Source organism: Lynx rufus, unplaced genomic scaffold (genome assembly GCF_022079265.1).
Source record: "Lynx rufus isolate CCGP_SWC_20201006 ecotype Redwood Valley unplaced genomic scaffold, mLynRuf1.p SCAF_8, whole genome shotgun sequence".
NCBI lineage: Eukaryota > Metazoa > Chordata > Mammalia > Carnivora > Felidae > Lynx > Lynx rufus.
Window position 1 is genome coordinate 68,138,643 of NW_025814896.1, and position 16,620 is coordinate 68,155,262.

A 16,620-nucleotide genomic window follows, 5' to 3' on the forward strand; every position below is an offset into this window, starting at 1 on the left:
GTTATCTAATTTAAAATATCATTAGTGATCAATTTACTGACCAGAGGAGTCTGTGAACAGCTGTGGTTCTTGCACCTGACATTTTGATAATCACTGACTCAGGGAAAGCTGTGTAGTGGGCAAGTTGTATGAGTCCATGTTGATGCTGTTTACTAAGACTTACTGACTTCATTGCTAATAGCTGTAGAACAGAATTCCTTTTATCCTTGCTGAGATAATCTAAATCAAATATTGAAAAGCTGTTTTATTCAAAGAACTCAGCACTAATGTTAAGTGTGGTCCAACCATTGTCCTTTTATCCTGAATCAGATTATTTTTTACCCTCATGATATCAGGAAAAAAAGGTAGAAGTAAAGCCCTTTTCTAACTTTCTAATTAAATTTCTCATATCTAGGGCGCCTCAAACTCTAGTGCAGGCTTCACTCTTCCTGGTTATCCTATTCATGTACCAGCAGGTGTGACACTACAGACTGCATCTGGTAAGAGTATAGCCCCGAATAATTTATTTTAGCACTGGTACTGACTACTGGATGTTAATTTTCATGATTTTTAATAAACTGTATGCTGGAAGTTATTGAAGTTATAGGAAGTTTTACTACAACTTATTTTAAGAGGAATACTAAATGGTGGTTATTGCTGTTCTGGAGGCATTCTCCCATAAATGACACTGTACTAGGCCTGTCCTCTTACTTATTCTCAGTTATCTTCCCTAATGTTGTATAAGATGCTTTATATGTATTTCTCTAATTCAAATCAATTATCTAAATTTTGACATGGGGCCCCTGGGTGGCTCAGTCAGTTAAGTGACTTTGGCTCAGGTCATGATCTCATAGTTAGTGGGTTTGAGCCTCGCATTGCGCTCTGTGCTGACAGTTCAGAACCTGGAGTCTGCTTTGGATCCTGTGTCTCCCCCTCTCTCTGTTCCTTCTCTGCTCACGCTCTCTCTTTCTCAAAAATAAATATTAAAAAAATTTTTGACAAATACAAAATAACATTCTGTGTCTCTGCTAGCTCTAATCAGGAAAAACTAAACATTACCTTGATCAACTTTTGCCTCCTTTCTTACTGGAGATTGTGTAGTATAATAGAATATACAAGAAGTTCAGAGATGAACCATCCTTTGCTTTTCAGAATACTGTTTTTTTTTTTCTTCAAAGTTTATTTATTTTGAGAGAGCGAGAGCTCACACATGTGGGGGAGGGCAGAGAGAGAGGGAGGGGCAGAGACAGAGGGAGAGAGAGAGAATCCCAAGCCCAACAAGGGACTCTAACTCATGAGCTGTGAGATTACAACCTGAAGTGAAATCAAGAGTTGGCCACTTAACTGAGCCACCCAGGTACCCCAGAGTACCATTTCTTGATTTGAAAGAGAATCATACCTATTATTGAGGTTGTCACAAAGTTTAAAGCACCTGACTGAGTGCTTAAAAAAATAATTTCTTCCTTCTCCTTTTAAGTGTTATTTTACTTTATTAATTTTTTTTTTTTAATGTTCATTTTTTGAGAGAGAGAGAGAGACAGACAGACAGACAGAGGCAGAACACAAGGCGGGGAGGAGCAGAAAGAGAGGAGGACACAAAATCTGAAGCAGGCTCCAGGTTCTGAGCTGTCAGTACAGAGCCTGATGCAGGTCTCGAACTCACAAACCACGAGATTGTGTCCTGAGCTGAAGTCAGATGCTTAACCCAGACACCCCTTTTTCAGTGTTATTTTAAAGAGGAAAAAAAAGATGAAAATGTGGGGGGCAGGGGGGAGTTTGAAATTATTAAACTCCTTTTGGATAGCCTTGTCTTAGAGTCATTACATGGTATATCTTAAATATCTGAAATACATTCTCCATGATTATGTTTGTTAAAATCCCAATTTGGGTTGGTAACATTGTAATTTGTCAAACAATGCAATACTTCTGTGGAGTAAATACTGGTGGCCTGTATGTATCGCAAAATGTGCCATATGAGCAATAGTGAGAAAAGACTAGAGTTAAAGTGAGACCTCTTTAATTTTTAATGATAGAGTAATGGATATTTATTGTAGAAAATACAGAAAATCTGAAGAATAAAATAAAAACTCCTAGAGATAACCATTATTAACATATTGATGTATTGCCTGACAGTTTGTTATGCCTGAGGGTTTCTTTTAAGTTTTTAAAATTTTTATTTTTATTTATTTATTTTTTTCATTGTAAAAAAGACAGTTCTGTTAAAGCACAGGGACAGGACTCAAGGGCAGAAAGGGCTGCCAGGGTTCCTATTTTTCTTTCTTTCTTTCTTTCTTTCTTTCTTTCTTTCTTTCTTTCTTTCAACGAAATTAGGTTTCTATCCCACTTATGGTTTTGTTTTCTCCCTTTTAAGGTCACCTTTATAAAGTCAGTGTACCAATTATGGTGACACAGACTTCTGGAAGAGCAAGTATTCTTCATCCAGTTCAGCAAGTATTTCAGCAGCTGGGACAGCCTTCCATGATACAGACCTGTGTTCCACGATTGAACCCATGTTCTCTCCAAGCAACTGCTGAAAAATCTCAGAGACTAGAAACTGTGCCCCAGCAACCTCCAATTCGTCATTCTGGGCTAGTGCATAGGAAACATTTTGAAAATGCCACCAGTGATATACTTGTACCTTCTGGAAATGAGCGTGAAATCATGTCTGAAGCTCTGTTGAGTCAGCTGGAAAGCTCTCAGTATATCAGTGTTCCAGGTGTTATGTTTCCTCCACAGGTCTCTCAGACAGGTTCTCCTGTGGAGCCAGTGCTCAGTGTTTCAGCCAGCGTGACTCAAAATCTGAATGGTGGGCCCCTCTCCACGGGCCGACCAGGCGCCCAGCACCAGCACATGACTGATACTCAGCTTCATGTTCTTAAAAATAGGATGTTTGGATGTGATTCTTTAAAGCAGCCAAGAAATACAGAGGAGACCAGCAGCCTGCCTGTCTCAGAAAAGGTAGTTCTATGTTCAGTGTAATGGTATTAGGGGATAGACGGTGGCTGGTGATTTGACATCCTGAGTATTTTTAAGCTGTAAGGTACTCACGAGTACATGTGTCTTGTTTTTTCCTCTAGAAGGTTGTTTATTATTCTTTTTAATATAGCTATCAGTTCTTGAAAGTATTCATGCCCAGCATTTCACACTTTGAATGTCAGTTAATGAACTAGAATATTCTTTATTTTTTTAATTTTTTTTTTTTTAACGTTTACTTATTTTTGAGAGACAGAGACAGAGTGCAAGCGGGGGAGGGGAAGAGTGAGAGGGAGACACAGAATCCGAAACAGGCTCCAGGCTCTGAGCTTTCAGCACAGTGCCCGATGCAGGGCTCAAACTCAAAAACTATGAGATCATGACCTGAGCCTAAGTCAGATGCTTAACTGACTGAGCCACCCAGGCGCCCCTAGAATATTCTTTAAAGGAAAGTGTATTTGTTTTAAAGTAATCCATTTTACCTCTTCCTTACATTGTGAGAATGTTTGTTTGCATATAAATTTAAAAGACCCAGAAGTCCATCCTAGTAATTAAATGAATATTTTGAGGTAATTCATTGTAGTACTTAATACATAAAAGAGAGCCAAAGTATTTTTTTCAATTGTTCTACAAAATTTTCTGCAACTCCCATATGAAAATTTTCCCTTATCTTGCTAATATTTTATTTCTCTCTGCTTGCTGAAATACCAGTTAATATCTTTGGAAATTCAGACTACTAAAAAATAGCTTCTAATTAACTTTGCATGTGAAAAATAGGTTTGAATTATTAATTTCCAAGGAATTCATAGTGAAGGAAGACCAATTCATGGAGAATTTTGGATGGCAAAATTAAAAAAAAATCTTGCGGGGCACCTGGGTGGCTCAGTTGGTTGACCGTCTGACTTTGGCTCAGGTCATGAAGTCACAGATCATGGGTTTGAGCCCCATGTCGGGCTCTGTGCTGACAGCTCAGAGCCTGGAGCCTGCTTTGTATTCTGTATCTCCCTCTCTCTTTATGCCTCCCCCACTCATGCTCTGTCTCTCTGTCTGTCTCTCTCAAAAATCTTAAAAATTAAAAATCTTGCTTTCTTTTTACAAATGTAAAATAGGTAATAAAGCTGATTCTATTTATACAGTTTAGTGACCTATGACAACTAATTAAATGTTTGTGTCTCTAGCTAATAGTTCAGTGGTCCTCTAGAACTGCTGTACAGATCTGTAGCAATGCATAGTTAAGTGCTACTTTAACATTTTCCTAGGGGTGCCTGGGTGGCTCAGTTGGTTAAGCGGCCGACTTCGGCTCAGGTCATGATTTCGCAGTCCATGAGTTCGAGCCCCACGTCAGGCTCTGTGCTGACAGCTCAGAGCCTGGAGCCTGTTTCAGATTCTGTGTCTCCTTCTCTCTGACCCTCCCCTGTTCATGCTCTGTCTCTCTCTGTCTCAAAAATAAATAAACGTTAAAAAAAAATAAAAAATAAAACATTTTCCTAGGTAGAAGGGAAGGATAAAGGGTGCAGTGAAGGGCAGTGGATGAAGACAGGGACTATCAGAAACTGACCTGTTTGAGAATGTTTCAGATGTTTGATGAAGCCTGTTCAAAAGCTGTTAGCAAGTCTCTTTTAGCAAGTTGAGTTTGGGTTTAGAGTATAAAGATTAAAATGTTGTTTTCAGTATTTTTTTCATTCTATTTCCACATTATTTATAAAATTTAAGAAGTGTAGGCTAACCTCATAATTATGAAACATTTGTTTTTGAGGAAAAAAAATAACTGTGCATTTAAAATAAGTGTTTGTTTTTATCACTTAAAACTTTTGGAGGCACTTTTTGCCTGAACTCTGTATGAACTTTGCAGATATTTGGTGTGATGATTCAAGGACTTACTCTACTGTTACGTATTAGATGTCACCTTGTACTTCTGATATGGGGAAATAGATTAGTTAAGGGAAATTATCAAGAATTGTTTAGGGGATAGTGGTCGAGAGCTTAAGTTGGAAGCCACAATAGGTTCAAATTCCAGAGTCACCATTTACAAACAAGCTATGTAATGTAAGTCTCTGAAATTGTTACAGTCCGTAAAGTAGGCAGGAAACCAGCCTCGTAATTTTTAGAACTATCAGAGATGATTTGTATAGTTTTTAATAGCTCCTGGCACCACAGTAAGCTTTAGATTAGTGCTGTTGTGCTTTATGGGCATGTGATAAATTGGGTAACTTTCCATATTAACTCTTTGGTTAGTTTTAAAATAGAGCTATATTAAAACACAAAAATCCAGATAGTCAAAAGTACTTATTTTATAAGGTGTTTTTTTATTAATACTTAGTAAGGGACATTTAAAAATAGTTATTAGTAATCTGGTAAAGTTAATGCTGATAAAATTTTCAGAATTATACATAGATTTTCTTTTTTTAAGTAGCTTTTCAGAAATTCTTATTGCTTAAAGCAAGTTACACGTGTACAATTAAGTACACATATTTACTTGTCCTGTGTAGACTACCAAAGATGTAAAGTTTCCATGTAGGTTTATAGGTTTACATTCTTACTGTTGGATAAAATATATTCCTCACAATTTTCAATGTGCTCCTATTTTAAAGTGTATATTACTATGTTAGGTTATTCTTCAGTGTGGGAATTTTGTTTTATAATCTCAGAATGCTATAGAGAACTAGAAAATGAGGTCTTTTTGGGAACTTCAAAAAGTAGGAGCAGAAGGAGAGAAATGGTAGGGTAATGTATCTTCTTTAATTCTTTTTTATGTCTTACCTGCCTTAGCATCATGCTCATGGTACCACTTCCAAATATCGTTACTTCTGCTGCCTTATCTTTTATTTATTTACCTGTCTGACTGCATCCTCTTACCTTCCTGGTGAGATCCTCTTTATGTCTTCCTCCTGTTTCCTAAGGTTCTGTCCTCAGACCATTTCTCCTCTTACCTACTTCATGTTTTCCTTGGGCAATCTCATGGATTATTATGGTTTTAACTACCATCTATTTGTTGATGACTATGATTCTAACCCTGTTACTCCCTTGAGCTTCATTCTCATGTCTCTTTGCCTTCTAGGCAGTGCTACCGGAATGTTATTCATTGTCCCTCATCAGAGACACTGCATGGTACCACTGCCTAGCTGGTCTCCCACGCTAAGGATTACAGTGACCTTTGCGCTCTTTGTTTCCCCCTATTCTCTTTATATCATGTGCTTTTTAAAAATTTTCTTTTAAATTGCTGCAAAATATATACAACATACAGTTTACCATTTTAACCATTTTTAGGTATACAGTTTAGTGGCATTAAGTACATTCATTGTTGAGCAACCATCACTACTGTCCATCTCTAGAACTTTTTCATTGTCTGACACCAAATCTCTGTACCCATTATACAGTAGCTTCCCATTAACCCCTCCATTTACCCCCTGATAACTTCCATTCTACTATCGGTCTTTATGAATTTGACACCTCATAACTGGAATCATAAAATATTTATCCTTTTGTGATTGGCTTATTTTACTTAGCAGAAGATTTTCAAGGTTTATCCATGTCATAGCATGTGTCAAAATTTCATTCCTTTTTAAGACTGAATCATGTCATTTTGATAACTTATTTATTTATAACTTTAATACTAAATATTTCTGGAATCTTTTCCCTCTTCTCCATCTCTTGCTGTTGTCCTAATTGTCTCTCATTTGAGATAATGTAATAGTCTCCTAACTAAATTTTTAGTCTGTAGTCTTTGCTTTTTTTTCACTCTAGTCTTCCCAGTCGATCCATTTTAGAGGTTAAAGGCCTAGGCTTCTGGGGTCCAAATTGTTGATCCCTTCTGTTTCCCTTAATAACTATGTGACTTGGCAAGCTATTGTTTCCTCACTTATAATAAAGGTAGTGGTGTCTACCATGGAGTCACTGTGGGAGGATTGCAGAAGATGATCAGGGGGAAGTGTTCAGCAGCACACTACCTAGCACATGGTTGTGTTCAGAGCATGTTAGCTATTATCTTATAGCTTCTTATGGCTGCCAGAGCTTTACCCAGAATGCAGCCTGCTATACATGTCACTGATGGCTTATCGCCTACAAGGTAAATTTCAAGCTCCTTAATGTGGTATGCAGGGACTTCCATGTTCTCTCTCTGCCAGAGTTTCTTAGTTACTTTTCCTTCATTTCATGGCTACTACTTTGGTAGGAACACCAAACTGTAATTCTCTGCTAACCTTGTAGCCTACCTCTCTCTTGCTTTTGTTATCCCCTCTGCCGAGTGCCCGAATCCCCCTCTTTCCCCATCCTTCTCTCTGGTTAATGACTGATTATCCACTTAATACTTCAGAAATTTTACTTCAGTGCCTCTAGACCTACTCCCTCCCCCTTCATTTTTGGATTGGTTATATCTCTTCTGTGTTCTCACTGCACCTTAAACATGTGTGTGTCATAATGTAGTTAAAAGATACTTTAAAGTGTCCTATTTGTACTGAGAGATACATTTTATTAATCTCTGTACACATAACACCTAAGAATATATACACATTCATGTATACTAGAATATAAGCTTTTATTTTTTTTTGTTTTATTTATTTTTAAAGATAAAAATGCACATATGTTTATTTTTTGCAACTTTAGCCTTTCACATTTTGATGCCTTGTAGAGTATGTATTCTTCAGTTTGTTTTCTTTCTTTTTTCTTTCTCTCTCTCTTTCTTTCTCTCTTTCTTTCTCTTTCTCTCTTTCTCTCTTTCTTTCTCTTTCTTTCTCCTTCCTTCCTTCCTTCCTTCCTTCCTTCCTTCCTTCCTTCCTTCTTTCTAATTTATTGTCAAGTTAGCTAACATACAGTGTATATACAGTGTGCTCTTTGGGAATAGATTCCCGCGATTCATCACTTACGTACAACACCCAGTGCTCATCCCAACAAGTACCCTCCTCAGTGCCCATCACCCATTTTCCCTGCCCCCCTGTCCCTCACCCCTATCAACCCTCAGTTCTCTGTATTTAAGAGTCTTTTATTGTTTGCCTCCCTGTTTGTAACTATTTTTCTCCCTACTTTCCCTCATGGTCCTCTGTTAAGTTTCTTAAATTCCACATATGAGTGAAACATAAGATATCTGTCTTTCTCTGACTGACTTGTTTCACTTAGCATAATACCCTCCAGTTCCATCCATTTTATTTATTTTTTAAAATAAGCTCTGTGCCCAATGTGAGGCTTGAACTCACGATTCTGAGATGAAGAGTTGCATGCTCTACCAGCTGAGCCAGCCAGGCACCCCTAGAATTAAGCTTTTGAAGAAAAAGATCTATGATTACTTGATTTGGCTTAGTAGTTTTCAACCCTGGCTAAATATTAGAATCACTAGAGCATTAAAAAAATAATGTTCAGGCCTACCTCAAGGGATTTGGATATAATTTGTCCTGGAATGGAGTCCGCTCATTAGTGTTTTAAGAGCTTTCTGAGGTGTTTGTAATAATGTAGTTAAGATTAAGAACCATTGATTTAGCTCACAGTCAACGTATGAATGAAAAATGGATGGAATGAGGGAGTTAAAAGAATATATAACTTTAAGAGCTTTATTTTTTCTTTCAAATCCATTCTGATACTCCTCTGAAAGGTAAAAAGTCATCGTTATTTGAATTCAGAATTCAGTTAACTGAGCAAATATTTTTTGAGTCACTATGTGTCACTCCTAAATTAATATCTCTAAATCAAAGATTTTTCAACAAGATATGTGATATTTTTCCTTATAGAAAAACCAATTTAACAAAATAATTTTGTGTATTTGTCAAAATATGTTAAGGTATATTTCATGCCAAGTAAGAGTGGAGTGGCATGGGCTGTCACTGTACATGGTCAGGTAATACATAATCATTATTGCCACCACATTATGGTAAATACCTGGATTAAATTTCTGTTAAGAATTAAAGAGGATGTGCCCTGCCATTATGATTATAGGCAATTCAGTTTCACAGAGTTTAGTTTGAAAATGTGAAAAGAAAGTGTGTTAGATCTTAGGTTTCTCTTGTTCTATATTTATCATCTCAATAGGTATGAAGTTCTATCAGTCCTTACTAGCCATTGGAAAAATACTGTTCTTTAGAAGAAAACTTAAAAGGAAAGTGTTGGAAGCAGGATTGGGCAAACAGAACTTTATCTTGAAGCATCTCATGCATTTGTTTATTGTGTACTACCCAGGCACAGAAGCCATATACAATTGAAGAGACCTTGGTGAAACTGAGAATCTTAGAAATTATTGAGCTGGTTTGTTTTATAGAGAGAAAGAAAATGGAAGCTGTGCCTCTGTCAGATGACGTCATGTGAACTAGAATGGTTGACACTTCTTCTCATTCAGCTGGAATTCATAGAAGAATCAGCAGTAATTTGCCTTTAACATTCAACAGGATAAAAATATGAATGCTTCTCAGGGCAGCTAGCATTTGATTTTAATCATCATTTGCACATTGGCACCATCAAAAGAGTTGCTATCTTATGAAACATTATTATTATAATATTTTTCTTAGCACAATTTGGTACTGTCTAAACTGATGGAGCTTCTGAGGTGGTTGGCAACAAATGGTTTTGCTGCTTCAGTAAAGAGAGCACTGCTATCTATTTCAGCACATGGCATACATTAATGCTAAGACACAGCCAATAATTCTAAGAGAAGTCTCATAGGCTGCCATGAAACTCAAATACATTAGAGCGAAAGTATTGAATTATTGCCTTTTCCAAGACATTTGTCAAAAAATGTGGGCAAAATGTTAAATTCTTCACACAGAATTTTTCTGGCTTTTCAAAGGACAATGCTTGAAATTGTTAAGTGATCCCAGGAGAGACATTGATTATTTTTGAGAGAGAATGAAAACCCCCTCGTAACAGTTTGACAGGGAGAAGTCCATTGATGATCTGTGTGGTGGATGTTTGGCTATATGAAAGGCTTACATCTTTCTGTTCATGATCCTGCAGTATCAGTTTTGGATGTTGCTACGAAACTGCTGGCTGTTTTGGTCAAATCACCACCTTAGGAGATTAGAGTCAGATAAGCACACGAACTTTGCTTGGTGGAAGTGCTTCTGTGAAGAAGTTGAGAATGACAAAACCCTTTTGCAGTTACTGATATTAAATTTGGATTTGTAATCTTACTCCTCTCCCAAAGTAAAGAGAACCTTACTGACTTAAGTAAAGTTTCATGATGCTACATTAATTCAATCAGAAGAGTCCTGGAATCTTTAATATTTCTCAATAAGCCTTAATATTCATGAAAAGTACTCTGGGAGCTCTGATTGCAACAGAAAGATGTTGTGGTTTGAGGTTCCCAGTACTTGTCACTATTAAAACAAAAGAGCCAATTCCACTATGTGGTTTGGGCCTAGGCCTAATCATAATTTACTTAAAAAAATCAGATTTTTTGAGGTTGAATTAACATACAATAAAATTCACACGTTTTAGGTACAGTTTATAGTGTACGCTATGAATTTTGAACAAACCTGGGAAGTTACATAACCAGTACCAAGCTGAGATACAGAACATTTCCATCACCCTAAAGAGGTTCCTCATGCCCATTCATAGTCCGTATCTACCCTACCTCCAGTCCCTCTCAGCCACTCACTGATCTGCTTTTTTTTGGTATAGGCTTGCGTTTTCCAGAATGTCAAGCAAATGGAATCCTACAACATATAACTTCAGTATAATACATTTGTGATTCATCCATGTTGTTTGTGTATCAGTTGTACCACAGTTTGTTTAGTCCTTCACCATTTGGACATGTGGATTCTTTCCAGTTTTGGGCTTTTGTGAATAAAGCTTGTAAAAACATTCATGTGTGGGTTTTTTTTTTTTTTTTTTTTTTGGTGTGGATGTAGATTTTCTTTTCTTTTGTGTAAATACCTAGGAATGGGATTTCTAGGTAATATGATACATATATGCTTGTAAGAAACGGCCACACTCGTTTTCAAAGCCATTATATTTTCACTAGCAATGTATGGTAGAATTTTGCATTTCTCCTAGCAATTTATAGGATTTGTAGTTATTTCACATCTTTGCTATTCTGTCCCGTTTTCTGGAAAGGAAAAGTTTGTGATTTTGATGAAGTATGCTTATTTTTTCCTTTTAATTTCTGCTTATGTATCTTACCTAACCAAAGATTGCAAGGATCTCACATGTTTAAAAAATTTTATAGGTTTTACATTTAGGACTGTGATCCATGTTGGGTTAATTTTTGTATATAGTACAAGGTTAGGTTCTTTTGTCTTTCGCATATGAATGTTGTTTTAGCATCACTGTCTGAAGCTCACTGAGTGTCTAAAGCATTTCACCTTTAATGAGAAGCAGTAACCATATGTGTTGGTTTATTTCTGGACTTGGTTTCATGAATTCATGTGTCTTTTTCACTCATACCACACTGTCTTAACTATCATAGCTTTATAGTGTGTCTGGATGTCAGAGAGTACAAGTCTCTTTGTTCTTTTTCAAAGTTGTCTGGTTATTCTAATTCTTTTACATATAAATGTGTGAATGAGCTTGTCAATTAAAAAAACTGCTAGGACTTTGATTTGTGTTGTGATTTGTGTTGGATCAAGGGAGGAATTGACATCACCACAACGAGTCTTCCAGTTCATAGATACGACACATTTTCTATTTATTTAGGTCTTGACTTTTGTCATTAATGTCTTGTAATTCTCAACATGAGTGTATCATATGTATTATTTTTTATTTAAGTATTTTATGGTTTTAAGTGCAATTATAAATAGTACTAAAAGACACTATCAAGGACAACTTTATTCATATTTTATGCTTTATTTGCATTGCTTTTAAAAATATGTTTTTAAAGGTAGTGTTATTGACAAACTGAAAATTCCATGGTTTTTTACGTATATTGCCAGAGGTTGTGCCAGTTTTCCTGCTACCAGCACTCTGTACCACTCTGTTTTGTATTTTATTTTATTTATTTTGGAGTTTATGTAATTGATTTTGAGAGAGAGCATGTGTGCAAGTGCACAGGGGAGGGGGAGAGAGAGAGAGAGAGAGAGAGATACTCCCAAGTAGGCTCCATGCTGTCAGCAGCGCTCGATGTCACAAACCATGAGATCATGACCTGAGCTGAAATCAAGAGTCAGATGCTTAACTGACTGAGCCACCCAGGTGCCCTGTGTATCTCATTGTTTTATTACCTACTTGACAGTTCATTATCACCATTGATTTTTTTTTCCTCGTAGAAATTTACCATTTTAACCATTTTTACCTGTGTACTTGAGTGGCAGTAAGTGCATTCACATTGCTGTGCAACTATCATCACCATCCATCTTCAGAACATATTTGCTTTCCCAAATTGAAACTCTTTGCCTATTGAATAATAACTCCCCATTCTTTTCTCACCCCATCCCTGGCAGCCACCATTCTATTTTCAATCTCTGAATTTGACTACTTTGGATACCTCATAAGAGTAGAATCAGACAGTATTTGTCCTTTTGTTTCCCTTGTCACTTAGTATACTGTCTTCAGTGTTTATCCATGTTGAATCGTGTCAGAATTTCCTTCCTTTTTACGGTTTAATACTCTGTTATATATCTATATCTATCTATCTATCTATATATATTTTTTTGTTTATCCATTCATCTATCCATAGACACTTGGGTTGCTTATACCCTTTGGCAGTTTTGACTAATGTTAATGTAAACTTGGGTGTACAAATATTTTGAGTCTCTGCTTTCAATTATTTGGGGCATATAGCCAAGTGTGGAATTGATGGATCCATATGGCAATTCTATTAAAAAAAAATTAAGGAACTGCCATACTATTTTCCATAGCAGCTGTATCATTTTACATTCCTACCAGCAGTGCACAATGGGTTCATTTCTCCACATCCTCACCAGCGCTATTTTTTCACCAGCATTTTTTTTTCCTTTGATTATTGCCATCCTAATGGGTGTGAGGTGATATCTTATTGTGGTTTTGATTTGCATTCCTTTAATTATTAGTAATATTGGACATCTTTTAATGTGCTTTTTGGCCATCTGTATATTTTCTTTGGAGAAAGTTCTATTCAAGTCCTATGTGCATTTTTAAGTCAAGTTGTTTGTTGTTGTTGTAGGGTTTATTTATATATTCTGTATATTAACTCTTTATATATGTGGTTTGCCAACATTTTCTTCCATTTTGTGGGTTGCCTTTTTACTCTGTTGATAATGTTCTTTGATGCACAAAGGTAAATATTGTTGAAGTCTATTTTATGTATTTCCCCCTGCCTCACCCCTTTTTTGCCTGTGCTTTTGGTATCATATCTAAGGAATATCATTCCCAGGTCCAATGTCATGAAGATTTTCCTCTATGATTTTTTTGAAGAGTTTGATAGTTTTAGTTCTTATGTTTAAGTCTTTAATCCATTTTGAGTTAATTTTTGTATGTAGTGTAAGGTAAGGGTCCAACTTCCATTTCTTTGCATGTGTTCCCAGCACCATTTGTTGAAAAGATGCCTTTTCCTCTTGAATGGGCTTGTCACTGTTGTCAAAAATTATTTGGCCATATATGTGAGAATTTGTTTCTGGGATCTTTATGCTATTCCATTAGTATGTTGTTTTTCTTTATGCCAACACCACCCTATTTTGACTACTATAGTTTTGGAGTAAGTTTTAAAATCAGGATGTGTTAGACCTCCAACTTATATCTTCTCTTTCAGGGTCTCTTGAGATTCCATAGGAATTTTAATATGGATATTCTATTTCTACAAAAGATGTTATCTGGATTTTGTTAGGGTTTGCAATGAATAGATGGCTTTGGGTGGTTTTAGCAATATTAACTTTTTTAAATGCATGAACACAGAATATCTTCCCATTTATTTCTGGCTTCTTTAATTTCTTCCGGGAATGTTTGTAGTTTTCAGTGACCAAGTCTTTTGACTCCTAGGTTATGTTTACTCCTAAGTATTTTATTCTATTTGATGGTATTGTAAATGGAATTGTTTTCTGCATTTCTTTTTCAGGTTTTTAATTGTTAGCGTATACAAATGCAGCTGATTTTTGTGTGTTGATTTTTGTCTTTTGTGACTTTGCTGAATGCATTCATTAGTTCTATTATATTTATGTGTCTGGAATCTTTAGGGTTTTGTACATAAATGAAGTAGTACATAAATGAGATTACCTGCAAACAGATAATATTACTTTTTCCTTTCCAGTTTGGATGCCTGTTATTTATTTATTTTTCTTGCCTCATTGCCCTAGCTAGGACTTATAGTACATTGTTGAATGGAAGTGGCAAGCATGGGCATCCTTGCTTTGATCCTGATCTTAAAGGAAAAGCTTTTAGTTTTTCACCATGGAGTATGCTGTTAGCTGAGGATTTCTCATAGATGGCCTTTATTATGTTAAGGCAATTTCCTTCTATTCCTGGTGGTTTTTTTAAATCATAAAATGCTGTTGAATTTTGTCAAATGCTTTTTCTGCATCAATTGAGGTGATTATGTGTCCCCCTCCCCCATCCCCATTATGTGAATATATTCTATTACATTGATTGATTTTTCATATGTTGAATCATCACTGCATTACAGGAGTAAATCCCACTTGGTCATGGTGTATGATATTTTTAATGTGCTGTTGAATTCTGTTTGTGTTAGTATTTTGTTTAGGATTTTTGAGGATTGGTGTTAATTCTTCTTTAAATGTTTGGTAGAATTCTCCAGTGGGGCCATCTCATTCTGGGAATTTCTTTGTTGAGAGATTTTTGATTACTAATTCTATCTTCTTACAGATCTATTCAGATTTTCTATTCATGATTCATTCTTGGTAAATTGTGTGTTTGTGGGAATTTGTTTCATCTTGGTTATCCAATTTGTTGGTATACAGTTCATAATAGTCTCCCATGAATATTTTTATAGTATTATCTCATAATTGTTTTTATTTTGGTAAAATCAGTAGTAAAGTTTGTTCATTTCTGATTTTAGTTATTTGGGTTTATTTTTTTCTTCATCAGTGTAATAAAAAGCTTATCAATTTTGTTGATTGTTTTTAAAGAACCAACTCTTAGTTTTGTTGATTTTCTCTATTGTTTTTCTGTTCTTTATTTATCTTTGCCTTAATTATTATTTTTTCCTTCCTTAAAGTAGTTTTGGGCTTTGTTCTTCTTTTTCTAGTTCCTTCCAGTGGAGATTTAGGTTGTTAATTTGAGACTTTTCTTCTTTTTTAGTGTGAACAATCATAGCTATAAATTTTGCTCTTAGCACTGCTTTTGCTGCATCCCATAAATTTTGCTATGTTGCATTTTCATTTTTATTTGTCTTAAGATATTTTATATCTTAAAAGACTGATTTTTTGTTTTGTATTTTTTCAAGTTTTTATTTAAATTCAAGTTAACATATAGTATAATATTAGTTTTATGTGTAGAACTTAAGTAATTTATCACTTACATACAACACCCAGTGCTCATCACTACAAGTGCACTCCTTAATTCCCTTCACCATTTAACCCATCCCCTCACCCACCTCTTCTCCAGCAATGCTCGGTGTGTTCTCTGTAGTTAAGAGTGTTTTCTGGTTTGCCTCTCTTTCCCGCACCCTCACTATGTTCATAAAGTTTTGCTTCTTAAATTCCACATATGAGTGAAGTCATATGGTATTTGTCTTTCTTTGACTGACTTACTTCACTTAGCATAATACTGTGTAGCTCCAACCACATGGTTGCAAATGGCAAGATTTCATTCTTTTTTATGGCTAATAATCCATTGTATGTATATATATCACATCTTTTTTCATTCACCAGTGGATGGACATGTGGGCTTTTACCATAATTTGGCTGTTGACAATGCTGCTATATATGCGAGGGTGCTTGTATACCTGCAAATTAGCATTTTTGTATCCTTTAGGTAAATACTTAGTAATGCTATTGCTGGATTGTAGGGTAGGTCCATTTTTAATTTTCTGAGGAATCTCCATATTGTTTTCCAGAGTGGCTGCACCAGTTTGCAATCCCACCTACAGTGGGTTCCCCTTTCTCTGTATCTTTCCCAATACCTTTTGTTTCCTGTGTTGTTAATTTTAGCCATTCTGACTGGTGTGGAGTGATACATAATTGTAGTTTTGATTTGTATTTCCCTCATGATGAGTGATGTTGAGCATTTTTTCATGTGTCTGGTAGCCATCTGGATGTCTTCTTTGGAAAAATGTCTGTATCTTCTGCCCATTTTTTTTTTTTTTTAAATTTTTTTTTTTTCAACGTTTATTTATTTTTGGGACAGAGAGAGACAGAGCATGAACGGGGGAGGGGCAGAGAGAGAGGGAGACACAGAATCGGAAACAGGCTCCAGGCTCTGAGCTATCAGCCCAGAGCCCGACGCGGGGCTCGAACTCACGGACCGCGAGATCGTGACCTGGCTGAAGTCGGACGCCCAAACGACTGCGCCACCCAGGCGCCCCACTTCTGCCCATTTTTTAACTGGATTATTTTTTAGGTGTTGAGTTTTATAAGTTCTTTATAGATTTTAGCTATTAACCCTTTTTCAGATATGTCATTTGCAGATATCCTTTCCTGTTCCAAAGGTTGCCTTTTAGTTTTGTTGATTGTTTCCTTCACTGTGCAGAATCATTTTCTTCTGATGAAGTCCCAATAATTTATTTTTGCTTTTGTTTCCCTTGCCTCAGGAGACATACCTAGTAAGAACTTGCTTTGGCCAATGTGTTCTCTTCTAGATTTTTAAAAACATTTTTATTTATTT

General features: G+C 35.9%; 1 protein-coding gene across 2 annotated transcripts in view; it reads left to right on the forward strand.

The window, feature by feature from the left end:
- The window catches only part of GTF2A1L (general transcription factor IIA subunit 1 like), a 42,741-nt gene that overhangs the window by 13,135 nt on the left and 12,986 nt on the right, over positions 1-16,620 (forward strand). For both annotated transcript variants that reach the window (XM_047069731.1, XM_047069732.1), the window contains 2 exons: positions 395-479; positions 2,351-2,937. In XM_047069731.1, the coding sequence (XP_046925687.1) occupies positions 395-479; positions 2,351-2,937 (672 nt within the window). The remainder of the gene's footprint in view (positions 1-394; positions 480-2,350; positions 2,938-16,620) is intronic.